The sequence below is a fragment of the Dasypus novemcinctus genome, chromosome 3 (genome assembly GCF_030445035.2).
Source record: "Dasypus novemcinctus isolate mDasNov1 chromosome 3, mDasNov1.1.hap2, whole genome shotgun sequence".
Classification (NCBI taxonomy): Eukaryota; Metazoa; Chordata; class Mammalia; order Cingulata; family Dasypodidae; genus Dasypus; species Dasypus novemcinctus.
In genome coordinates, this window is record NC_080675.1 from 6981802 (window position 1) to 7006257 (window position 24456).

General features: G+C 65.9%; 1 protein-coding gene across 2 annotated transcripts in view; it reads left to right on the forward strand.

Moving 5' to 3' along the window:
• Positions 1–24456, forward strand: part of CCDC85C (coiled-coil domain containing 85C) — a 76609-nt gene that overhangs the window by 48631 nt on the left and 3522 nt on the right. Inside the window, exons 2-5 of one of the 2 annotated variants that reach the window (XM_023589392.3) lie at positions 9751–9827; positions 15022–15060; positions 19100–19207; positions 23915–24010. In XM_023589392.3, the coding sequence (XP_023445160.1) occupies positions 9751–9827; positions 15022–15060; positions 19100–19207; positions 23915–24010 (320 nt within the window). The remainder of the gene's footprint in view (positions 1–9750; positions 9828–15021; positions 15061–19099; positions 19208–23914; positions 24011–24456) is intronic. The other variant, XM_004447686.4, reaches the window with a different exon arrangement.

Sequence of the window (24456 nt, forward strand, 5' to 3'; positions counted from 1 at the left end):
ACGGCCCAGCCCGGTGACTCCTCTTGCTGCATCCCCTTGGCCACAGCTGGGAGAACGCCCCCTCCCCGGCCCTCCCGGGAGGATGACGCCACGAGCAGGCTGGCCGCGTGGTTCTGGCCCGCAGCCCCACGGCTGCTGGGTTCGTGTGACACGGGCAGCCCTGCTGCTCTCCCCACGCCGCGTCTCCCTCCACCGGGCAGGGACTCAATGACCTGCCTAATTGGGGGGTTGCCACCCACAGCTGCGTCCCCACCCTGCCCGTGTCACCTGCCTGCCTGCCCTCGTTTCGCTGGGGCCCGAGGCGGGAAGGGGCTCATCCAAGGCCAATTGGGCCGGGGCAGGAGGGAGATGCTTTGGTCCTGGGGTGGCTTTCTACTGCCCAGCTGCTCCTGCCACTCGGTGCCCGGCCATGACCCCCTTTCTCCCCTGGGGGCAGGGTGGGCTGCTCTTGTGGGGTGGGGGCTACCGTAGGAGGCCCCTCGCCAAGGGCCTTAGAGGTTTTCCACGAGCCCCAGGACCCGGTGAGGCATGCCAGGGAATTGTGAGCTTCCAGATTCTTCTCTGGAGCGTTGATGCCTTGACAGTCTTCCTTTGAAACCAAAAAAAAGAACATTGCTTTTTTTTTTTTTTTACTGTAAGCTGTTTCATAAAAAAAGATTTATATATTTATTTCTCTCCCCCATTGTTCTGTGCTTGCTGTCTGCTTGTCTTTATTTTTTCCGGAGTCCACAGGAACCGAACCCGGGACCTCTGCCATGTGGGAAAGAGGTGTCCAATCACTTGAGCCACCTCTGCTCCCTGCTTATTGTGTCTCATTGTCTTTCCTTGTTGCATCAGCATCTTGTTGTGCTAGCGTCTTGTTGCATCAGCTCCCCGCACCAGCCCCTCGTGTCAACTCGCTGTCTTGCTCGTCTTCTTTAGGAGGCATTGGGAACCAAACCCGGGACCTCCCATGTGGTAGGCGGGCACCGAAGGCATTGAGCCACGTCCGCTTCCCCAGAACATTGCTTTTTATTAAAAAATCTATGGAAAGGCTAAGCTTAGAGAACAGGTGACAGCTGTTTACTCCACGCCCACCTTTAGCACAGGGACGGCCCGCGGCATGTCTGCCCCAGGTCTTCCCTTCTGAGAAAGGAAGCACCGCAGGCAGAGCTGAGGCACCCTGTGCGCCCTCCCTGCAGCGAGAAGCCCTGCCTGGCATTGGGTGCCCGCCGTTCTGGAGCATGGCGCTGCGTTGTTCCCACAGGGCAGGTCCCCGTAAGCAGTGATGACGACGCTCTGCGGCTTGTGTCCTCCGTTACCCCCCGCCCCCCGCGTCATCGTGATCCCAGGTGGGCCCCTGTGCATCGGAGCAGCTCTGCTTGTTCTCACTGCTTTCCTGTGGTCTGCGGCAGGTGTCCGGTGTCCTGGGGAGGACAGCAGGGTGGCTTCCAGCCTTTGGCTAATATCCCCAGGGCTGCTGGCACCTCCTCGGACCTGCCCCCTGCCTGTACCTCGTACCTGGCCACCTTTGCTGGAGTTCCTGGAGGGCGCCTGTCCTCCTGCTTCTCTCCACCTTGCCACCTCTGGCCGACACTGCCCCCTACTTGGTGCCAACCTCACGCCTGAAATGGCGTGTGACCGTCTGAATTTGTGTCTCCCTGGTTTCAAGTGGGTCTGGCTCTTTTGTGACTCTCCTCCACGCTGCCTCTGCCACTTCTTATGCTTTCCTAGTTGGTGTGTAGGAATTCTCTGTGTTCCGCGTCATCCTTTGTCCACTTTGGGGTGAACCTGCCGATGGCTTCTCCCACTGGCGGCTCGTCTTCTAGCTTTGCTCATGGATCTTTTACTGGGCAGGGTTTGTAATATCAGAGTTGGATTTGATGGTGTTTCCCCCTGTGGTTTCTATTTTGTTGCTGTTCCTTAAGAAATCATTGCCTCCCTGAAAGCATAAGTCTGTTTTTCTTTCTTTCTCTTTTTAATAAAAGATTTATTGAGATAAAATTCACATACCGTAAAGTTCTCTCTTTTAAAGTGTACTGTTCAGTGTTTTTAAAAATATATTCCCAGAGAGCCGTGTACCCACCACCGTCTAATTACAGAATGTTTTCATCACCCCAAAGAAGCCCTGTACCCCTGAGCAGCCACCCCATGTTCTCCCAGCCCCGGTAACCACTATCCTTTGTCTCTTTGCAGATTTGCCTGTTTTGAACATTTCACATAAATGCGCTCATATAATATGCCGTCTTTTGTGACGGGCTTCTTTCACTTTCAAGTTCTCACGGTTCATTGCATTTTGTAGCATGAGTCAGAAGAACATAGTTTGTTTTTTGTTTTGTTTTGTTTTTGAGGTTCCAGGGCTGGGGGTTGAACCCGGAACCTTGTAGGGAAGCCACGATGAACACATCAGCTCCCCTGCGTTTTTTTTTTTTTTTTCCCATTTGTTTGCTTGTTTTTTGCTTTTGTTTTTTCAGGAGGTACCAGGAACTGAACCCGGGACCTCCCATGTGGGAAGTGGGCGCTCAACCAGTTGAGTCACATCACTCCCCAAGCATGAGTTTTAAAGTGGTTTCCCGCATAGACGTGGCCCTCCTGGAGTGGCGTAATGGCTCTCTGTGCGGGCAAGAGGAGGGACCTGACTTTACCTCTTGTGCATGGAGGGCCAACCTGCGCGGTCCCGTCTGCCAAGGCGCCCGCCCCTTCCCTGCTGGGTGGCGCCACCCCCTCCTCTCGGATGCCTGGTTGCTCGGCTGTCCCCTGGCCTTCTTGCCGCTTTGCCGACTTCCACAGGGGCCTGGCCCACATGGAACTCTCTTCTCTGAGCTCCCACTGCTCCAGGAATCCATTTCACTGAACGGGGCAGCTCGTTCCAGATGTTCCCCTGCCGCCAGGGGGAACTGTCCAGAGACCCCTCTTTGGTTTCCGACTCTTGGGCCCCCACCACCTAGGTGTCTGCTCACCTCCAGCCACTCCCACGGGCCGTGCCTGATGACCTGGCCACACCTTCAGCTCCCTGGTCCCACGCTGGCCGCGCCCCCGCGCCTTCTCCCTCCGCACGAGCCTGGCAGGTCCCCATGCCGCCCTGCCCCTCCAGTGCTCCCACCGGGCAGGAGGCTCCCCTGGAAGGCATGGCCCTGGAGCTTGGGAGGGCTTGGCTGGTATCTGACCACGAAGCACCCCCCCATTCTCCTGCAGCGCCCCCCTTATTTGCTACTTAGGGGCCTGGCACATACGTCCCCGGGCTCTGTAAACATTGTTTCTTTTCCCCTCCGACTTCAGTCCGGTGCGTTCGGTTTCGTCGTAAACCGGGAGCCACCTCTGCATTTGCCGCGGTGCCGGGCCTCCCTCGGTGGCAGGGCCGGGGGGAGCAGGGTCCCTGGGGGGCGCAGGCTGCCAGGCAGTGGTGTGAACAGTTCAGCCCCGGCGGCCGCCAGGCTCACGCGGGGACTGTTAGTGTGGACGCCACCCCCCAGTGAGTCCAGTTCCACTGGTCTCGGGGGGAGGGATCAGGTTTTAAAAGCTCCCAGGTGAATCGGGCGTCCCGGCGGCGGGTGCTGAGTAACCAGCTGCCGCGGAACCCGGCGTCCGGGGGGTCCCTCAGCTGCGCTCAGCACACACAGGCCTCTGTAAACACGTCCCCGCCATGACGCGGGGCACGCTGGCCGTGCTGGGCAGCCACCCCTTTCCCACTGCTGGGACAGTCCTGCGATTTCAGCTCGGCTCACCAGGCTTCCCAAGTGGCCGAGGGAGAGCTTGGTTTCTGCTTTAGGAACCTTGAGCACCCCAGATCCAAAACGGGGCGCGCTCTAAGCCAACCCTGTTGGAAACGGGGCTTCCTGGGCAGCCGTTGGTTCTGGATTTCCGTGAGCTATTCGGGAGCCTGGTGGCTTTTCTGGGAATGGAGCGCTGGACCGAGCCAGGCTGTGATCTGCAGCGAGCCCCTGCTCCTGAGTGGGGTGCGGCAGACGCGGGGCAGGCGGCGGCGAGGCCGGCGTGAGCCCCGGCAGGATGGCTGCGCGGCTGGCGGGACGGGATCCTGTGTTCGTGCACGCTGTTGGCAGTTTTTCTCCCTGCGCCAATTGATATTCTTGCCTCTGCAGGTGCCCAAAAGGCCATCCATTGTGGGTTCCTTCCAGGGGGGTCTGGGGGAGGAGGCTGGGGCTCCGTCCTGGCGATTCCCTTTTGATCGGCCACTTGAGTGGGCCCAGTGGAGTTTGGGTTTCCGCGATCCCGTGTGGTGCGTGGGGCTGCGGCCACCAGAGCCTCCGCTGGGGCCTTGTGTCAGTCAGCCAAAGGGGTGCTGATGCAAACATCAGAATCTGCTGGGCATTATAAGGGATATTTATTTGGGGCGGGAGCTTACAGATGTCAGGCCATAAAGCATAAGTTACTTCCCTCACCAAAGTCTATTTCCACGTGTTGGAGCAAGATGGCTGCTGACGTTGACGAGGGGTCAGGCTTCCTGGGTTCCTACATTCCTGGGCTTGCTTTTCTCCAGGTTCAAGGTTCCTGCCTTCCTGGGGCTGGCTTCTCTTTCCTCTGCGTGCTGACTTCCCGGGGCTCCAGCTTAAGGCTTCAGCATCAAACTCCAACATCAAAACTCCAACTTCAGAAACCCTCAACTAACTCTGTCCTTTGCCATGCCTTTTAGCTGTGAGTCCCCACCCACCGAGGGGCGGGGATGCAATGCCCTTATCATAACTCAGTCATGCCCAGGTACAGACCAGATTACAAGCATCATCCAATGTCTGTTTTTGGACTTCATAACCATAACTGCTATAGCCCCAGATACACAAGGTTATGAGGCAGGGGGTCTCCTGGAGTGGGGGCTCAGGCGTTCCTCTTGGGCTTCTGCTATAGCCCCTGCTTCCTGCCAGGTGTGCTTTGGAGATGCGGAGTGCACGAGGTTAGTGGGCAAAACCCTTGCAGTCAGCTCCAAGGAGCCCTTGACTGCCCCCGTCCTTGTGGGGTGTCCGTCCCCTGTGCCCCGTGACAGGCCGGCTGGGGTTGAGAACGGACACTTTCAGGACACCCGGGGGCTGACCTCCCGGGAGAGCTCAGCTTTCCCAGGGCCTCCTGGCGCCGTGTGCCGCACTGGGCGAGGAGGGGGCTGCACAGGTGACAACGTGGCTCCCAGCCCCAGAAGTCTCTGGTGGGGTGCCCCGAGCCGGACCAAGTGGAGAGCAGGCAGAGGGTGACGTCGTCGAGCCGGGAGGAGCCCCGGCCAGGGAGCCCTGGCCCCGCCCCCCTGGGCCAGCGGGCGGACCCCTGAGGCAGCACCTCCTGCCCGGGGACTGCACGGGTGCCTGCACCCTCTGGGATCTGCGAGGGTGGGCAGAGCCAGGCTGGCCCAGAGGGGTGGCGAGGGAGGCTCCTGGGTACAGGAATGTGACAGGCGGCTGTGAGCGCAGCGGCGACATCCCCGGAGAACGTGCGAGAAGCTGCATCATCACCCCCCCCAGATTGGTCCAAGGGGCCCCCAGGGGGCCGGGCAAGGGTCCGGAGCGACCCCTGGACCCACCTGACCCTGGTCCTTCCGTGGCCGCCGCCCTCATTTGCCCCCGGAGCGGCCAGGCCTGGAAGCACGGGTTCCCCTCCCTTTGCCCCTCCCCCCTCCCCCACGGCTGCTCTTCTCATTACTCTAAACCTGGGATTAATCTAATTACACGCTTGTCTCCCAGAGGCGGGGACGAGGCGCCCCGTGATCCCATCTCGCCAGAGGCTGCTGGGAAGGACGTCGAGGACGTTGTCCCGGGAGCCAGGCCCCTCTTGGGGGGTCCCCCTGGCCCCTCCTACCCCTGAGCAGGGTGCCGGCTGCTGACGCCAGGCTCCGGGCAACGGGGCCGGCTCCGTTCTGGGAGCTGGGGGCGGGCACAGGCTCGGGCCACGGGTGGGGGGGCTGCATTTCCCGGCAGCCTCGAGGCCGGTGGAGCTCTGCGGGGGTCCAAGGAGTGGCAGACACGGGTGTGGGAAGAGCGGGTGGGAGGTGGGTGTGCTGCCGACACCCCCTGCCTGGCCAGCCCCCACCACCCTTCCCAGACCTCCTGCCCGATCTGAAAGTCCACGACTCCAGTGTGTGGCTGTGCAATGGGAGAGCGCAGTACTTCCTCGGTTCTCCTTTGTTCTAGAAGGAAGGTGCTTCAGGGGAAGTAGGTTACAGGACAGTCAGCCAAAGGCAGCAGGAGGAAGTAAAGGCAGGTTTCCCTCCCTGCTGCTATTTCCATGCAGGTCCCTCCTGGTTTTATCTGAACGTCTAGATTTTTTTTTTTAGCATGGCAGCAATTGTATATTTAACTTCCCGTCTAGTTCCTTATCCTGTAATCGTGTTTCTCCGTATTGTTTAGGTGACACACTGTAGGTCCTAAGCATCGTTCTAGCGCTGTCGGGGTGTCCTGCTGGTGTTGTGATTCTGCTCGGGGCCCCTGTGATTCTCCAGCGCCCTTCCCGTCCCAGTGAGGTCCCGGGACTGATTCCGCTGGGATTCTTGGATGGTTGAAGACACCTCAAGACCCCTGCTTTGTTCCTTTAGAAAGAGCAGCGGCAGCAGGCACGGGGCTGGCGTGCGCTTGGCTCCGCCGCTGGGGCGCTCAGGCGGGCGGGGGCCGGCGGGGCAGGGCTGGTCTGGGACCCCCGGCCCGGGCCTCGTGTGCCCTTGTGGCCGGGCCGCGGGCGCTGGGGGCTGGCTGCGTGGCGGCGGGTGGACGGGGCGTTGGGCCGTTCGTGGGGCGGCTGTGTCGCTGTGGTTTGCTCCTCACGGCCGTCCTGGGAGGGGGCGCCGGGACCCCGGGGTTCTGGCCGAGGAGCCACGCGCTTGCATGTCCGGCCTCGCCGCTGCCCGACGGGGGCGCTGAGGCTGCGCGCCGGGTCCGTCGGCCTGGGTTCTGGGCTCTGCTGGGAGCCCCTGGCCCACCCCTTAGAAATAGGCGGAGGGAGATGCAAGGCCCCTGGCTGTTGGCAAAGTCCACGGGTGGGCAGCGGGCTGGGCCCGGGTCAGGCTGGCCGCATCGCCCCGGCTCGGTGCTGAGCCTGCTAGCACCAGCTCACGCGGGGCGGGGAGCAGGGGGGGGGGGCTCGAGGCCGCGCCGGGGTCTCGGGCTGTCGTGGGGCCTCCGGAAGAGAGGCTGGACCGGGGTGGGGTGGGGGGTCCACTCCGCGGGTCTCCTGAGTGCCGTGGCTTTGCCTGGGGCCGCTGGGCCCGGCGGGCACGATCACCCCGGGGACGCGACAGGAGTGGAGTGGGGCGGGGGTGGCCGGGGGACCCTGCTCCTCGGCTGTTCCTTGCCTGCTGGCCCCTCGCCAGGCTTCTCACCGGGGGGGGGGGTCTGTCCCACCCCGAGCGGGGACCCCTCCCGCGTTAGGCGGTCGTGCAGGCCGCTCGGGTGAACGACTGCTCGGGGGAGCCCGGGGCGGCTTTGGGGTTGAGCCGGCCTGCCGTTTCCCGATTGGTGTTCCCGGGAACCCTCCTCTTCGGTGCTTTCTGGAGGAAGGATTCTGAGGACAGTTCAGGGAAGCCAGGATGCACCTCCCCTCCCCCTCCGCAGGGGCCAGGGCACCCCGAGTGCCAAGGCTTTTCCCGTCGTGCCTCTTCCCGGGGGTGGGAGGGGGCAGGCCTGGTGTGGGCAGAGTGACCCCCCTGGAGGGCCCCGCTGCAGGAGGGAGCGAGCCCGGCCTCTTGTTTCTCTTCCTGCGGGTAAATATTCTTTTTTTTAAACATTTTAAATTATTTATTTCTCTCCCTTTCCCCGCCCTCCCCCCCTCCCAGTTGTGTGCTCTCTGTTTTGATTCGCTGTGTGTTTTGCATTCTTGTCAGCAGCCCTGGGAATCTGTCTCTTTCTGTTGCATCATCTTGCCGCATCATCTCTCCGTGTGTGCGGCCCCATTCCTGGGCAGGCTGCGCTCTTCGCACTGGACGGCTTTCCTTGCAGGGCACACTCTTTGCACGTGGGGCTCCCCTATGCGGGGGACACCCCTGCGTGGCACGGCACTCCTTGCACACATCAGGAGTGCACGTGGGCCAGCTCCACACGGGTCAGGAGGCCCTGGGTTTGAACCCTGGACCTCCCATGTGGTAGAGGGACGCTCTATCCTTTGAGCCAAATCCGCTACCCTAAAAAGTCTTTAATTTCCTCACCCCTTGTGATGTTTGCAGCACAGATATTCAAATCTTCTGGGCACGTAAACTCACACTGGGGGGCATCATGTGCTCAGGATATGCGGTGCACACGTGTGTGGCTCCAGCCCAGGGCCTGGGACGAGCCGCGCAGCCGTGTCACCTGCCAGGGTGGCGGCTGGCCCCTGCCTGGACGGGGTGGGGGGCTGCCCAGGGCTGGGTATGTGCAGGGTCTGGGGGGAAGGGGCTTCTGGACCCACACCCGGGGCAAGTCCTACCCCTGTGGGGTCAAATCCTGCCCCTGCCACTTCCCTGAGACGCGCCCGCCGCGCAACTGGTGGTTTGTGGGCAATGCACACTGCCTGGGCAGGCCTGCACCCTTCCACGAGGTTGGGCCGGTGCAGGAGCCGGCGCCGCCCTCCCGCCTCTCCCAAAGGCTCTGCATTCCTGAGTGGTGACGCCTGAGGATTTCGGGGCCCAGTGGGGGAGGAGGCCTGGCTGCGAGGGGGACCCGGGGCCCTGCAGGCGAGCCTGGGAAGGAGAGCTGTCATCGCAGGTGGGGCAGGGGCACCTGCGCCGAGGGAACTGGGGTACAGCCTTGAGATCGGGTGCTGCTGCTGGGCTGCAGGGGGCCTGGGGACCCCATGGGGGGGCAAGCTGGCACCCCAGAGGAGGCACGAAGGCCATGGCATTCCTAGGGAGCGGCGGCGGGCTCTGGTATGTGCCCGTGTCTGAGCTGTGGGCCCAGCCTGGAGGGGCACAGCACCCACTTCATAGGAGGACTCCAAGGGTGGGCAGGGGCTCCTTTTCCCCACAGTTGGCATGGCAGATGCCAACTTTCCCCGCGGTACCTGACCTGGAAAGCTCGAGTTGCCAGGGGTCTGTCCTCTGTCCCTGAGCGCCTCGTGGTGCTGGGTGGTGCTAGAGAGCTGGACTTCGAGGGAAGAGCCTGATGCCAGGTGCCTTCAAGATTCTGGAAGGCCCTGCCTTCCGCAGGGGTGTGGACTTAGCAGGAGATGCCCCCCGCTGTCTGCACGCGGAGGTGCTCACGAGGTGCTCTCTGCCCTTCTCCCCTCCCTGCCGCACCTGCTGTCATCGTTGGGTCCCCTTTCCCGTCCTGCTGTGCCCATGTCTCCGCCTGTGCTGGGCCAGCGCCTGGGGCCTGAGCAGATGAGCAGCCTGGCAGGGAAGCTGGGCCGGGGGTGGGGGTGGGGAGGGGGCTGGCCTCACCCCTGCCAGGGGCTCGGCGTATTGGCCTGTGGGAGTCCCCCTGGGGTCTTGGGGGCTCCTGGGCTGAGCAGGGAAGGTCACTCGGCCCGCAGTATCTGCCCCTGCACGGAGCATCCGAGGCTCACCTGGAGGCCAGCCAAGGTGGGGCCAAAAGAACCCCAGGCTCTGACGTGGCGTGTTCGGAGCCTCAGTTTCCCCTCCCTGGGCCCTGCTTCCTGGGCGGGGTGGTCCCTGGCCGTGAGCGGCCCGTCGGGGAGGGCTGGCAAGAACCGTCTGGACACGCGGCACCGTGGACGCGGAGGGGCTCGCCACAGGACAGGCCGTCCTCGCCGGGAAACCGGGGCGCAGAGGCCCGTGGCGGGGGGTCTGGTGCTGGGCCATGCCCCCAGGCGAGTCTGCTGATGGCTGACCCCTTCCCCATGTCGTTGCAGATTCTTCGTCCACCTACATCAGGCAGCTGGAGATGAAGGTGAAGCTGCTGGAGGGTGACCACAAGCTCCTGGCACAGGTAGGCCGGGGACACCGCCCGCCTCTGGAGGGACCCGCCCGCGCTGGGCCTCTTCCCGCGTCCCCGTCACTGCCCACCGGCCCCCTCTGGGAAGAGGTCACCCCCCTCCCCGGCCCCTCCAGGCACTGCCTTGCCCAGGGTGACGGCCGTCCTCAGGGGTGGGCGAGCCTAATGCAGATTGCCAGAGAAGCGGGCAGCTCCGCCCACTCGGTGGGTGGCAGAGTCGCAACTGGGGGCACGTGCTGTCGTGCCCTCGCCCTGACTCCACAGGGAGTCCACGGCCCCGCTACATGAAGGACCGCCCCGAGCCGGAGGTTCAGGCGGACTTGGCGAGGAGGGCGGGCCTCTGGGGTGAGGGGCACGCGGGGCTTGCGCTGGGTGTGCACGAGGGCGCGGGGCAGGGCCTTGAGTGCCAGGGCCAGGAGGCCTTCCCTGCCGGGGGGAGGCGTGGGGCTGTGGTCAGCCTGGCTGCGGGCTCCTGGCTGCAGCCACTTCCGGCGCGCCTCCCGCCGCCCCCCTGCTGCACCCGCCAGCCCACGCGTGGCTGGCCCGGGATGCCCGCGGCGTTTCTCTGGGAATCAGCCCCGGGGAGGGCTCAGCCGCCCGGCCCCGTTGCTAGGCGACCGGCAGACTTGGCGCCGGCTGCCCTGCTCGGGAGGCCCATGGTGTCCCCCGTGCCTGCCCGGTGGCTTCTGGGGGGGTGCAGAGCAGAGTCCCCGCCCCGCCGTCCCCGCGCCTCACCCTCGTGTGGGCCGTGCGGGCAGGGTGCCCGTCACATTGGCTCTTCCTCGCCCAGCCCCTCCTGCCCGCGCCCCGCCAGGCCACGCGTCGCAGGCTGGCGCGTCTCTGTGCGTCTGGGGGCCTGTGTTGGTGTGGGCACACGTGCGTCAGCAACGGGCTCGGCCCCGAGAGGGCTGGCGGGGGCAGGCCCGGGCCGCGGCGGCCGTGGGCGCGGTAGAGGGGCGGTGAGGCGGGCTGGGGCCGGCAGAGGCGATGGGGGTACCGGGGGCGGGGCCGCAGCAGGTCCCCACCCGGTGAGAAGGGTCAGCGGTGCCCAGCCCTGGGGGTGGCTGAAGTCTCGGGTCGGGGGCCTCATGCCGCTGCCCCGTCCAGCTTGTCTTGGTGTCCTTGTTTCCATGGAGAAGCTTGTGGAGGGCTCAGGGCCCGACTTCGGATGCCACTTGCCACATTGTTTCAATGGCCCGCCGGGCTCCCTTGCTGGTGCTGTGGCTGCAGGATGAGTGTGTCTCGACCCCTTGGCCCTGCGTGCCCGCGCTCTAGGTGGAGATGTGGGTGGGAGCACCGCCTGCAGCCTCGGGCCCCGGAGCCCGGCGTCCTCCCCGCCTGGGCTACGGGGGAGCCCCTGCCCCGTGGCCCTGTCCCCTTGCCCACGCCTGCCATGGGGCCGCTGCTGGGGGTCTCTGCCGGGCCCTCCCTCCCCTTCCCTGAGCCTCTCTGACCCGCCGGGGGGCCCGGGGAGCCAGGACCTGGCAGCGGAGGCGCCCGTCGTGGGGCTCTGCCCCGCCATGGGGCGGGCTGGGCGCTCGGGCACGTGGCGCAGGCGTCTTCGCCGTGGCTTCTTCCTGAACACCGTCCTCCCGGCTCCCCGGAGCCGTGGCCGAGCAGAGCTGCCTGGCGCTGCGGTGTCTGCGCAGCGGGCGGGGGCACAGCGGCTTCCCCGGCAAGGGCATCACAGTGGGTGGGGGTCTTCCCAGGGTCCCCGATGATAGGGTGTCAGGGCGGGACTCGGTCCCCTGAGACGAGGCTGGGGAGCAGGGACAGCTGGGTGGTCTCCGGGCCACGTGGCGGGGCTGGCCCGGAAGCTCCGACACACGTGGCCAGGGCGCCGGGGCCTCCAGGGTCACGGACGGGGTGGGGCTGGCGTGCTGAGCGGCGGTGGCGGCGCCGGGGACGGAGAGCGAGAGAGGCCCCCAGCCCAGCCTGCCGGAGCGTCCCAGGGGCAGCCGCTGGGCTTGCCCTTGGGCCCCTGGGTGCTCGGGTGGCACCCAGCTTTGAGGCTCCTCGAGCCCCTTCCTCTCCCCAGGCCCCCACTCACCCCCTCCATGCTGCCTGGACCACCGACTGCCCTGGACCCTGCAGGGCCCGCGCCGCCCGGCCCACCCGGCCCCTAGCCGCCTCCATGGACAGAAGGGGCGCCTGGGTGATAGCAGGCCCGGCCCAGAGGGACTGGCCCGAGTTTCCCGCAAGAGGGGTGCGGAAAAGGGAGGGGCTCGCTTGGCTTTTGCCTCCGGCCAGCGACCGGCAGCCCCCCCAAGCTTGGCCGGTCCCCTGGGCTGCCCTCCCTGGCTGATACGGTGTCCCTGTCCTCCTGCCCCACTTGAGGGCAGGGCTGTGGGGTTCACCTGGTCATATCTGGTGTCCAGTGTCCAGCAGAGCCACCTGGGTGGACCCCGTGGCTGCCCCCGTCTGGCCCCCCAGGCCAAGAGAGGAGGCTGATTCTTGCTCACAGTAAGGCAGGGCCATCCGACCCTGGAAGTGCTCCCTCGCCAGGTAGCGAGCTTGTCGTCCTTGGAGGTAATCAAGTGAAGGCTGAGTGACCGTGCTGGGGAGTCTTGGAGAACAAGAGCGCCGCCTGCATGGGAGGCTGGCCCGGACCTCGCGGTCTCTTGCTCGTGAGCTCTTAGGATGCTGCCGCTTATGGGTTGTCCGTGGAATGCAGGGACTGTGCGAGAGAGAAGCAGTATTACCTTTTTTTTTTTTTTTTTAAATTTATTTATTTATTTCCCTCCCCTTCTCCCCGGGCCCCAGTTGTCTGTTCTCTGTGTCCATTTGCTGCGTGTGCTTCTTTGTCTGCTTCTGTTGTTGTCAGCGGCATGGGAATCTGTGTTTCTTTTTGTTGCGTCATCTTGCTGTGTCAGCTCTCCGTGTGTGTGGTGCCATTCCTGGGCAGGCTGCACTTTCTTTCGCGCTGGGCAGCTCTCCTTATGGGGCGCACTCCTTGCACGTGGGGCTCCCCTGTGGGGGGGGGCACCCCTGCGTGGCAGGGCACTCCTTGCGCGCATCAGCACTGCGCATGGGCCAGCTCCACACGGGTCAAGGAGGCCCGGGGTTTGAACCGCGGACCTCCCATGTGTTAGACGGACGCCCTAACCACTGGGCCAAGTCTGCTTCCCCGGTATTACTTTTTGAAACATCTTCCGGCACCCTGGCTTTGGGGTGTGGGTGGGACAGCAGGGGGACACTTCTGTGCCCCCCCCCTCTGCCGCACCCCTCCCTGGGGCCTCTGTTTAACTCTGAAATCATTTCAATGAAAAACGTGTCAGCGCAGTCACAGAGGAAATCACCGCTGAGCCAGAGGTGCGGGTGACCTGCTGGGAGCAGGCGGCAGTGGATGCCCTGGTCCAGGCGGGGTCTACGAGAGCTCCCAGCACCCCTCCTCACCCCGCCCTCGCCCTTTCCCATCCTGCCATGCCCTGGGAGAGCCCACGGAGCTTGACGTGACCCCAGAGATTTACACCAAGCTCAGGTGGGGAAACCGAGGCCCAGAGCAGGGAGGATCTCACTCAGGAGGCGGCTCCTGGCACGGACGGCGTCAGGAAGCAGGTTTGGGCACTCGCAATGTCTGAGCTCACGTCCCTGCCCTGGAGCTCATGGGCTGTGCAGCGCCAGGCAGATTATTTCCTGGTGCCTCAGTTTCCTCTTCTGGTGGTGATGCCGCGGCAGCAGGGGACGTCCTATCAGACGCTGGCACCGGGCTGGTGCCCGCTCCCTTGCCCTCTCTGGTCCCGAGGCCTGGGGGCTTTGCCAGGCCTGGCAGACCTTGCCCCTCGGCTGGCCTGTCCCTGTCCCTGTCCTTGGCCTGAGCTCTGAACCGGGCTGGCTGGGAATGGGGGGGCAGGCCTCCATCACGTCAGCTCATCGCTGACCCCAAGGGCGATGGGGCTCGTCCGACTGGTGGGCTCGCTCTGCCCGGCCCCCAGCGGTGCTGGCTGCAGTGCTGCCCTGGAGGTTGCAGGCCCTGTGCCGCCCCTGCTCTGCCCGCTTGGCCCCTGGAGCTGCCACCTTGCCCCGTGCCCTCTGTCGCCGGTGGCCTCGGTCTCGGAGGACTCGAGAGCCTTAGAGGAACGTCCGCGCTCGGCCCAGTGTGGAGGCGCCCCCTTTCCCACCACCCCGGGCGCTGTCCAGCTGTACGGGCAGGAAGCGGGATGAGCCCTTGCTGCCTGATGTCAGTGGCTCGGTCAGTGTCCCCTGTGGGGGGATGCTGGCTGAGAGCCAGCCCGGCTGGGGGGCCACGCCCCGGACTCGAGCCAGAGGGCCCATGTCCCCACGTCCCCCCATACCCGCTGGGGGGCTTCGGGCAAGTGGCTTACCTGCTCCGAGCTTCGGTTTTCCCATCTGTAAAGTGGGGACACCAGGCTCGCCCCCCACACAGGTTATTAGGGCGAGAAGGGCACAGGTACATCAGGCACGGAGGCCCGGGGCCATGGGCCACTGTCCTGTCCCGCCTTTGTTGTTGCTGGCCGTCAGCAGCCTCTGTGCGCCCCGTTTCCACGCAAGTGGACCTGAGGCCCGGGAGCGTGGCAGGCTGCGCAGGTGGGACTTGCCTCCCGTGAGTCGAGCCCCTCCGAAGCCCCCCGCGCCTCTGCGGCGGTCCTTGGCCTGGCCCTCGCCTCACCGGAGCAGGGAGTGGTCTGGCGAGGGGCGCCCGTGGAGGGGCAGCCCGTGTCGTGTGGGTGAGAGCCAGGGTGGCCACAGACGGCCTCGTCCCAGCGTGTCCGTGGACTTGAGGATGTGGAGCTGTGGGGGAGCAGGGCCAGCTGTGCTGCGCCTCCACCGCGGCCCCTCGTGTGGGGCCAATGAGGAGGACGCGCTGGGCCCTCTGGCGCAGGGGCCTCCGGACGAGTTCTCCTAGATTAAAAGACGAGACGGCAGGTCTGGGTGGTGGTTCCTGGGTGTGCCTGGTGAGGACGCTCACGTGGTCACTGTCACCCTGAGGACAGAGAGGAGGCCCCAGCCCCTTCCAGCCGGCGGAGGTCTTGGGGGCCCAGGCTCTTGCTCCCTGGAAGGACAGTGAGGTGCTGGGGGGCCCGGGGGTACCAGGTACTCAGCCCTTGCTGAGCCTGGACTTTCTAAAGCGGGGGATGGGGAGTGACTTGGGGGCCCCCCACCCCGGCCTGCGGTGTCTGGGGAGGGGCCTGGTGCTGCCGGTGACACTGTTTCTCTCCCGCTCTAGCTGCCTCGCCCCTACGGCCGCCCGGGACACTGGCTGCAGGTACAGCTGCCTGGGGCGGGCCTGGTTTGGGGGGCCTGGTTTGCGGTGGCCTTGGGGGGTGCTCTGAGTGCTGTGCCGTGCCTCTCTGCCCTGCCCCCCTCCCCGCTCCCCTTTGGGAGCTGCCTGCCACCTCTGCTTTCTTGGAATCTGGCCCTCTCTGAGCCCCCATTCATTTCCTGCTTTGCAAAACAAAGGCCTGAGTCTGGAGATGACTGCCTGCCCCAGGGCTCCCCGGAAGCCCCCCCCCACTCCTCCCAGCCCCTGAGACCTGCCGGGAGTGCCCTGGCCCCCACTGGGGGGCCACCAGTGAGCAGAGGGGGCTGGAGGCTCCGCCACCCCCCCCCCCATGGAAAGTGGACCCAGGTCCCAGCGAGGGCTCTGGGGCTGCTGAGCCTGCCGGGCCCGGGGGTGTGTGTGGGTCTCTTACAGGGGGTCCACGCCTTCCCACGGGTTGGTGGGAGTTACTGCCCCGCGGCTCCCAGGCTGAGTCGTCCCACACGGGCCTTTGATCCCTGCCCCTCCCCCCCGGTCTTGGGGACCTGGGTGTGGCCCCTGAGCCTGCACCAGCCCCCGCCCGGACGGGCCTTTCGAGCGGGGCGTGGCGGGTCCCGCCAGTCCTGATGCCGCGCTCTGCCCCCTGGTCTGGGCAGCGACGCCGCGGTCTAAGGATGCCATCGGGCCCAGCCCCCACCCAGGCCCCCGCCCCCGTCTCCCGCCTTTCAAGCGCACTGTGACCCGGATGGCACTGAATGGCACCTGTGGGCAGGGCCCTGTCGCCCCCATTTTACTGATGAGGAAACTGGGACGGAAGGTTCTCCCCTAGGGCCCTGCCTGCACCTGGAGGATCCCTGGCCAGCCCACCCCTCCTCGCCCTTCAGGCCTCAGTTTCCCCTCAGTCTCTCCCGGGTCACCTGAGCAGAACCTTGTACCTGCACCCAGGCCCGTGGCTGCAGGTGTGGACCAGAGTGACGTCCGCCGAGGTGGGCCAGTGGGGCCCACACCCCAGCACTGAGCCCAGGCCCGGCCGGCGGTGGAGCTGCCCGCGCCCGTCCCGCGTGGCTGCCGGGTGCTGCTTCCCGCCGGGCCTGGCCCTCGGGCAGGCCGCGGCCCCGGCTCTCCAGGTGCTTCTTGACCGAATGACCGCAGCAGCCAGAAGGGATGGGGGAGAATGCACTTGGGGTGCAGGGAGGAAGGAGCGCAGGGCCCAGAGGGGTGCCCCGCCCACAGCCCCCCCTCAGAGGGGCCCCGCCCCCTGCTCTATCCCTGTGTTTCTGGGCGACGCCCCCCTGTGTGCCCCCGGGGTGTCAGTGGAAGGGACATTCCTACTGTCGGGGGTCCAGGGGCTGAGGGGTCACGTGCAGCCTTTCTGAGAGGCCCGCGAGGGCGGGGGGGGGGGGGCGCCGGGCTCAGGGGGCCCCAGGGAGGGCGGGGGGTGCTGAGCTCAGGGGGCAAGGAGGCTGAGGGGTCCAGAGAGGGCGGGGGGCCCCGGGCTCAGGGGCCCCAGGGAGGGTGGAGGGTGCCGGGCTCAGGCGGCAAGGAGGCTGAGGGGTCCAGGGAGGGGGGGCGCTAGGCTCGGGGGGGGGCCGAGGGAGGGTGGGGGACACCAGGCTCGGGGGTGCCCCGGGAGGGTGGGGGGCGCTGGGCTCAGGCGGAGAGGAGGCTGGGGGTGTTCGCGGGGCCCCTTCGGTGGTTTTTTTTTTTCCTTCTGGCCTTTTCTCGTGGTAACGTGTATACAACCCGCAGTGTCCCCCTTGCCGCTCTCAGGTGCCTGCTTCAGGGACCTCCAGCACGGCCTGTGCGCTGCTCCCGTCACCACTGCCCATTACCAAGGTGTCCTGCGCCCCCAAACAGAAAGTCCACGGCTGGTGGCCCTTGAGCTGGCCCCCCTGTGGCTCCGGTGACCTCGCCTTTGGATGCACCCCTGGGAAATCCCGTTCCTGCTCCAGCGGGCTGAGCTGCTCTCCCGTGCCTTGGGGACCCCCTGGGAGAGGTCGGGCGGACCTTGAAGGGCTCTGGGGCAGCACCGCCCTGAAGCACGCTGGGAAGGCGATTTCCCGCTTCCCCTCCTTGCGGAGAATCTGGGGCTTGCATCCTGCGAGGGCACCACGAGGAAAGCCGGGATTTTAATTTGGGTTTAAGCGCAGTAATGGTTACTCATTTTGACGCGTCATTAGGCACGGAGTGGGCTAATGAGCGAGTGTGAGCCTCTCGCTCCCGGCCCGGGCTGGCTAATAAAGTCCCGGGGACGTGCAGCTATTACAGATGAGTCCCAGGGCGGGGGGAACGGCACGCTGCTAATTAAAAAAGCCCACCCTCATTGGCCCACGCCTCCTCCCCGGGAGTTTTTATATTCTAGGGGGGAGGTGGGGCGCTAAGGATGCAAACCAGTGTTTTCAGTGACAGCATGTGACTGCCCACAGCAGAATCCGGGCGAGGGGTGGGTGAGGCTCAGGCAGCGGGGAGGGCTGGGGCCCCCCCTTCCTCCGTGGCTGCGGACACGGTGGCTCATGGCCGGGCTGGGACCGATAGACCCTTGTATGGTCAGGGGCCGTGCCCAAGGCCCCCTTGCTGAGAGCTCCCCACGCCCCGCCTGTCTCCCCAGGGCCATCCAAAGCCCGCCAGTCCTCCCCCCTCTGTGACCTTGGCTCCCCTCCATGACCTTGACTTGCATCCAGGTCTGGCGTTTGGCGCCGTTGTCAGAGGCCGTGGGAGCAGCTCTTGCCCAGCGGTCCCCAACTGTCCCTTGCGGCCTGGCCCTGCCCTGGCCAGTGGGAGCCTTGAAGGTTTTAATCGGGAGGGCCTGCTCAGATCTCGGTGGCTGCCTCTGGCTGCCTCGGTGTGGAGCCTTGGCTCAGCACCCACGGACCCTTCCGGGCCCCCTGTGTGCCGGGCTGTGCCGAGGCCCCTGAGGGCTTCATGCGCAAGAAATGGCCACCCAGCGTCCGGCCAGGGGGCCGAGGGGAGCAGCGTGTGTGCGGGGACCCCTCCCGGGGCCGGCCAAGGGAGCGGATGAGCAGAGGATGGACCTCCGCCCCGGCCCCCAGCTGTGGCCGGTGGGTGGTCCTGATGGCCCAGCACCTACCGCCCCACGTGGTGGGTTTGGGTGACTCCAGCTGCTGACTTCCATTTTGTCAGTTACTTTGAAGTAGAAAAGGAGGTGGGCCTGGGGGCACCGACCCAGGGTCTCGGGGATGCAGAGGCTCAGAGCTGCCCGGTCGGACCCTCTCGTCCACCCCTGGCCCTGGCTTCTTGGGGTCCTGCTCGGAGCTCAGGGAAGCCCCTATGACCGAGCGGATGCCCTTGGCGTGTCGTTGGCCCGTCCTCCCCGCGGGCATTCGCGGAGCTTGGTCACACGCTGTGCTTGTTCTGGTTCCCGTGGACCCCGAGGGGTCAAGACTGAGGACCTACCTTTGGGAGCTCCTGTCTGATGGCAGAGGCTAACGGGTCACCCGAGCAAGGCCCCGTGATGAGGCTCGTCCTGGCGAGCCCCAAGAAGGGCCCAGAGCCTGTCCGAGGGAGGCGGGAGGCCTCGGCCAGCACCAGTGAGGCCCCTGGCTGTGGTGAGGGAGCGGGGGGTGGGCCAGGGGACACGCTGGCCAGGGGACACGCGTGCCAAACGCCTGGTGCACAGGAAGGAGGGTGGGCGGTGAGAGAGCCGCTCGTCCACCCACTCATTCCTCTTGATCCAACCGTGCAACAAACGCTTGTATGGGAGACGCGGGGGGCCAGGCAGAGACCCCACCCCGTGGCCCTGACATTGAGTGGGGAGGTGACCACAAAGAGGCAGCACGGCGCCAGCTAGCGGTCAGCTGAGAGGACAGGGTGAGCCGTGTTGTCTTAGAGAAGCATCCCTTTTAGCGTATCTCGCGTGCAAAGCTTTTTAAACTTAATGTTCATACAATTTTTGAGACTTGACCCCTCTGAGGAGGTGATCTCCGCTGCTGTGCTGGCGGGAGCCCCCCAGGCAGGAGAGCCTGGACCAAGGGGGCACTGCAGCCCACCTCCCACCTCTAACCCCCTCTCCCTCTTTCCCCTGCAGCAGGCAGGCTCCGGAGAGTTCCGGACACTGCGGAAAGGCTTCTCGCCGTACCACTCGGAGTCCCAGCTCGCATCCCTGCCACCTGCCTACCAGGACCCCCAGCAGAACGTAAGAGCCATTTCCTGAGGGGAGCCCCCGAGTTGCCCCAACATCTCTGGATACCGGATCCGTTTTCAGACGGGAGAGGCGGTTCCCACGGGCTGGCGGGGGGTCCTTGGCTGGCCGGGGCTGGGCCCTCGCCTTCTGCCCGAGCTGTGTCCTCTTCAGACGAGGGCCGCGGGTCAGAGCGGGCATCGCGGCCGGCAGCGGGCCTTGCTCTCCTGCCATCCCCCCTCCCATCCCCAGAGCCTTTGACTCTCGGAGCCCTTGGAGGTGACGGGAGGACGCAGGGTGGCGTTCGGAGCCGCCGGGCAGCGTGGCTAGCCTTGCGTGGCTCCTTGGACGTGGCGGGGGAGGGACGCTGGTGGGCTCCAGTGCTAGGGGTGGGGTTATGTGTGAATGGTGGGTGTCTCTGCCAGGCTCTGTAGTGGAGGGTGGTGTGGGAGCCAGAGGTGGGGCGTTTGCGCTTCAGAACCGACGCGAGGATCTCCGAGGTCGTTCCCATACTCGCCGTGCTCTCCTGAACCCGTGCCCGGGCTCTTCTGAAGCCAGTGCACCCTGGGCTCAGGGACAGTGCCTGTAGGCCTGTTTGCCCGTCAGCCCTGGGTTGTGGCGGGGAGGCGGTGGAGGAGCGGACCTGGTGCCAGGTCACTGCCTCCGCCTCGCAGAGCAGCCTTGGCTGGCCAGCACCTGGGTTCCGTGGGCACAGTGGGGTCCCCCCTGGAGGTGGTAGGGAGCTCGTGGAACTAGCCCGAGGAGGCCTCCGGCTCATAGGATCGTCAGCTGTGCTGCTGGCGCGCATCTGGGGAAGCCTGTGGCCGCTGCTGTCCTGCCGCCCCAAGCCCTGGCCAGCGGGGATGTTGCAGGGTCTTGGAGCTCCCAGCCCTTCCACCCTCCCCAGGAATGCAGCAGAGCCCTGCCTACCAATAACCCAGACATTCACCCGGGAGCCCGGGGGCCCTAACTGCTTCACGAGGAAGGTGCCGCAGAGCCGCCAGAGGGGCTGGCGCCTTCCCTCACCTCCGCCCTGCGTCGCCCTGCTCTCTTCTTCCTTCTAACCTCGTGCGGGAATGAAAAGAAGAGGGATGGTAACAGCTGACCTGGTCAAGCTCTGTGCACTGAAACCCTCTCAGTGATCTTTCAGTGGTCTGCAAACTGTAAAGTGCTGTCCACAGCCAGCTGGCCCCTGTGATGTGCCAGGTCTGCCGATGTGGGGCGAGGGAGCTGAAGTGGGCTCCCCCAGGTCCCTCGGAGCAACGGCTCCCCGAGGGTGGAGGCCAGGAGGCCTTGACATTGCTTAGAGCGTGCCATCGGAGTGAGGGAAGATTCCGGAAGAGGGCTTGGGGGCTGGCCCCCCACTTGGGAGAGGGAGAAGCTGAGGGGTGAGGCTGGCTCCAGGGTCCTGCTGAGTGTGCACAGGGCCTGGGGGGTGGGGAGGGGCCAGGGCGATCCCCAAGGCTGCTGAGGCGGCAGCAGAGGGGAACGGGGCCTCTTGGGGGTTCCCGGGGCACTGGGCAGCCCGAGGGGCAGTTTGGGGGCCTCGGTTCGAACCTCCAGGCCACAGTGGTTATCCGCGGCCGTCGGGGACTGCGGGCAAATGTTCCCAGGGTTAGAGGGCGGGAGGCAAGCAGGTGCCCCATGGGGCGGGGCCCCCCACCTGCTCAGGGTCTCAGCAGTCCTGGTAGTGAGCATGGAGCAGCCAGGTTTTCATGGGCGGCGGGGGAGGCTGGGCTCCCCGCTTCTATTCCTCCTCTTAATCCACGGGCTTTTTTTGCTAAGTGCCATTCTGTGACTTTCCATAGATTGGCAGTCGTGCGGTCACCCCTTCGACCTGTTCCTGGCTCCTAAAGGAAACTGCGCCCCTGGCGAGCCCACCTGCGCGTCTGGGCTTGCCCGTGGCCCTCACGCCCTCCCGCGCCCCCCGCACCCCCCGTGCCGCTCTCGCTTAGCATCATGCCTCCGGGGCTCCCGCCCTGGAGCACGCGCAGGACTTGCTTCTCTTTGGCCGGGTGAAGGCCTGGATGTAGCACCTTTTGGTGGCCCCAGCCCCGGCCGCCGGGCATTCGGGTGGTTTCCGCTTTGGGGCACGATCGGGTTTCTGCGTAGACGTGTCGGGGTTCTCCTGGCCTCCCCAGCCTCGTGGCCCTCCAGCCGGTCCCCCCTCGCTCCCCGCCGCTGCGAAGTGGGGTGCCGGCTGCGCTCGGCAGGTGGGGCGGGGCGGCGAGGGGCCCCACACCCAGAGTGGCCAGGGGCTGCCCGGTGCCCGCCCATGCCCTCCTTCTTTGCTCTCCAGGGGCGCAGCCCCCCGATGGGAGCCGCAGGTGCGGGGGGGGACGCTAGGGTCAGCGGGCACAGGGCCTCCCCCCAGGACAGGGCGCGGGCGGTGGGTGTCCAGGGAAGGTTCCGGGGAAGGCGGCCCTCGTCCTCGGCAGGGCGGCTCGTGGGTGGCCGACGCCCCCTGCTGGCCCGGGCGGAGTCCTGCCTCTGCCCTTTGCGGCTGCCCGGGGGCTGCAGGGGCCCTTGGATTTCCCAGGCCCTGGGCCGGGCCCCCGGGAGCGGCTAGAGTTGGCACAGTCCGCACGGGGCAGCGTCTCCGGGGTCTGCGCTCCCCGGGACCCCGGAACTCTTGGTGTCTTGGGGCTGCGCAGCCCAGTCCCACGAACCGTGCTACTCAGCGCGGCGGGGATTCAGCCCCTCGCAGCCCCGGGAGCCCTGAGTCCCAAAGGAAGGCGTCATCAGGGCCGAGCCCCCCGCCGGGCTCTGGGGAGGGTCCTTCCTCGCCCTTCTCCAGGCTTCTGCCGCGGCGGCCCCCTCCCCGCGTCTCCCGGCCTAACTGCCCTCGTGTAAGGACATGCCGTGCTGGCTTTCAGCCCCACCTGACCCAGCGTGACCTCATCCTGATGACGTCTGCAAGGAAGGTCCTGTTCACAGGTCCAGGTGGACGTGAATTTTGGGGGGTGGACACACCAGTGTCCCTTATGTTGTCTACACGAGGAAACTGAGGCACAGAGCAGGGGTAGGGTCTCGCGTCTCAGCCAGTCTCGCCCGACCCTAGCTTCCGAGCTCCTCACCCCCCCCTTAGCCTCGTGGTAGCTGGGGAGTTGGAGGGGGGGTGCCGGGTGCTGGGCCCCTGCCCTCCATGGGGAGCACCGAGGTAGTGGGGGAAGAGGCGCAGGGGGTTGGCTGCCGGGGCCGGTGGAAGCCCCGGTGTGTGGCCTTGTCTGGGCAGTGGCTACTTGGGTGGTACCACCAGGGTCCCCGTGTACAGAGGAGGAAGCAGGGCTCGGGGGAGCGAAGGGTGAGCAGCGCGGGCGCCATCCTGGGACCCCCACTTCGCGTCTTCCCAGCCCCTCGGCTTATGGACACTGGGGCGCTACGTGCTGCTCTCCTTGGCCCCTCCTGGCTGCCGTCGTCTGCGAGGCCTCGTAGGCTGTGAGCTCCGTCTCGGGGCGGATCCTGCCGGAACCCCGCTGTTGGGGCCTGAGTCATGTCCCCCCAAAAGGCACCTGGTCCTGTGGGTGTGAGGTTACCTGTAAGGACCTCTGAGGACTTTTTCTCTTAACGGTTTATTTTACTTATTCCTCCCCACCCCCTTGTTGTTTGCCTTTGTTGCCTTTGTTCGTCGTGTGCCCGCACCTCCGGTATGGGCTGGGCGGTGCCCCAGCGGAGCCACGCCCACTCCCTTCTTTGTTGGTCTCTCGTTGTGTTTCCTCTGTGCCTCTTGACTGCATAATCTTGTGCATCAGCTCGTTGCGCCAACTCGCTGTCTTGCGAGTCTTCTTTAGGAGGCCCCGGGAACCGAACCCCGACCTCCCACGTGGTAGGCGGAGCTCGGTCGCCTGACTCTGAAGACATTCTTGATTCAGGTGGGCTCAAGCGGAGCGAGGGCAGCCTTGATCCAATGTGCCCAAAGCCCAAAAGGCAAAGGAGATTGGGCGCAGCGGGGAGGCCGCGGGGAGAAAGCCGGAAGGGAAGTTGGCAGAGCCCAGAGGCCCCAGGAGAAGGCGCTGCCACGTGCCTTGCCACCTGCGGATGGGCCACGGGCCCAGGCCCGCCAGCGCCGGCTCGCGTCGCCTTGCTGACGCCCGCATCTTGGTCTCCCCCAGCCTCAGAACTGGGGACCTGTAACTTCCAGTTGTGATGCAAACCCCCCGGATGGGCGTTTCAGTCCCCGGGACACCGAGCCGCCCTCCTGGCCTTGCTCTGGGCAGGGTTCCCCCACTGCCCGAGGCAGGCGCCGGGCCTCCACCCTTGTGGTGGGCAGCCCCTCCGCCCGAGGAGACCCGGCCTCCCAGAGGTGGGCAGGGGCCCGGAGGCCAGGCGTCCTGGCCAAGAGGGAGGTGGCCTGGTATGGCCTGGAGGGGAGGAGGGAAGGCCTGGCTGGGGGCTCCTGGGGGTGGGGGCGGGGAGGGGCCAGGGGGTCTTTAGTCCAGCCCGCCCGCCCCATGGCGTGACTTCTGCTCGTCTCCGGTTCTCCCTGTGCTGTGCCTGCGTCCTCTGCGGAACGGGTAGCTGCCTTGTGCCGGGCCGCCGGGGAGTGGACCTCTGCTGGCAGGGGCCACTTTAGCTGGGGAGAAGCGGGGGGGAGGGGCCAGGCCACCTGGGGGCTCCTTGGGGTCCCCCCAGCCTGGGCCCTGGCCCCACGGAATCAGGGGCCTCTCTGAGGCTGTCACCTGGGTGCCACGGTGAGCTGCCACGTGCGATTCCTTCCCACAGGGGCCAGCCTGTCCTGTGCCCGAGCTGTCCTCGCCCCCTGCCGTGGGCTACGGCCCCACAGGACAGAAGCCCGAGGCCGTCGTGCACGCCATGAAGGTAGGCACCCCCAGCCCAGCCGGGGGGACCCCCACAGGGGGCCCTCTCCAAGCCTGGGGGACGGCCAGCTCTGCAGGGTGACTGAGTGGCTGGGGATCCCTGGGCCCTCAGGAGGGTGGGGGCAGGCACCCCTGAGCTGCTGCGGCTGGGGAAACGGAGGCCCACCCCAAGCCTGAGGATTAGGGCGGGGAGGACTAGGCTAGGGCCCAGCTCCGCCTCCGGCCCCAGGGGCAGGTGGGTGGGGTCCAGGGGCTTCCAGGCGGGGGTCCAGAGGACGGGGGTCCAGAGGACGGCGCTCCGGCAGCGCCCCCACTCCCACACTCCTTGCACGCTTCCATCCGTGTTGGCCTGGGCACAGATTCACACTCACCCAGGCTGGAGGCCCCTGCACGTGGCCAGCCACGGCACATCCTTGCACAAGGGCTGCAGCGCACAAGTGCGTGTCT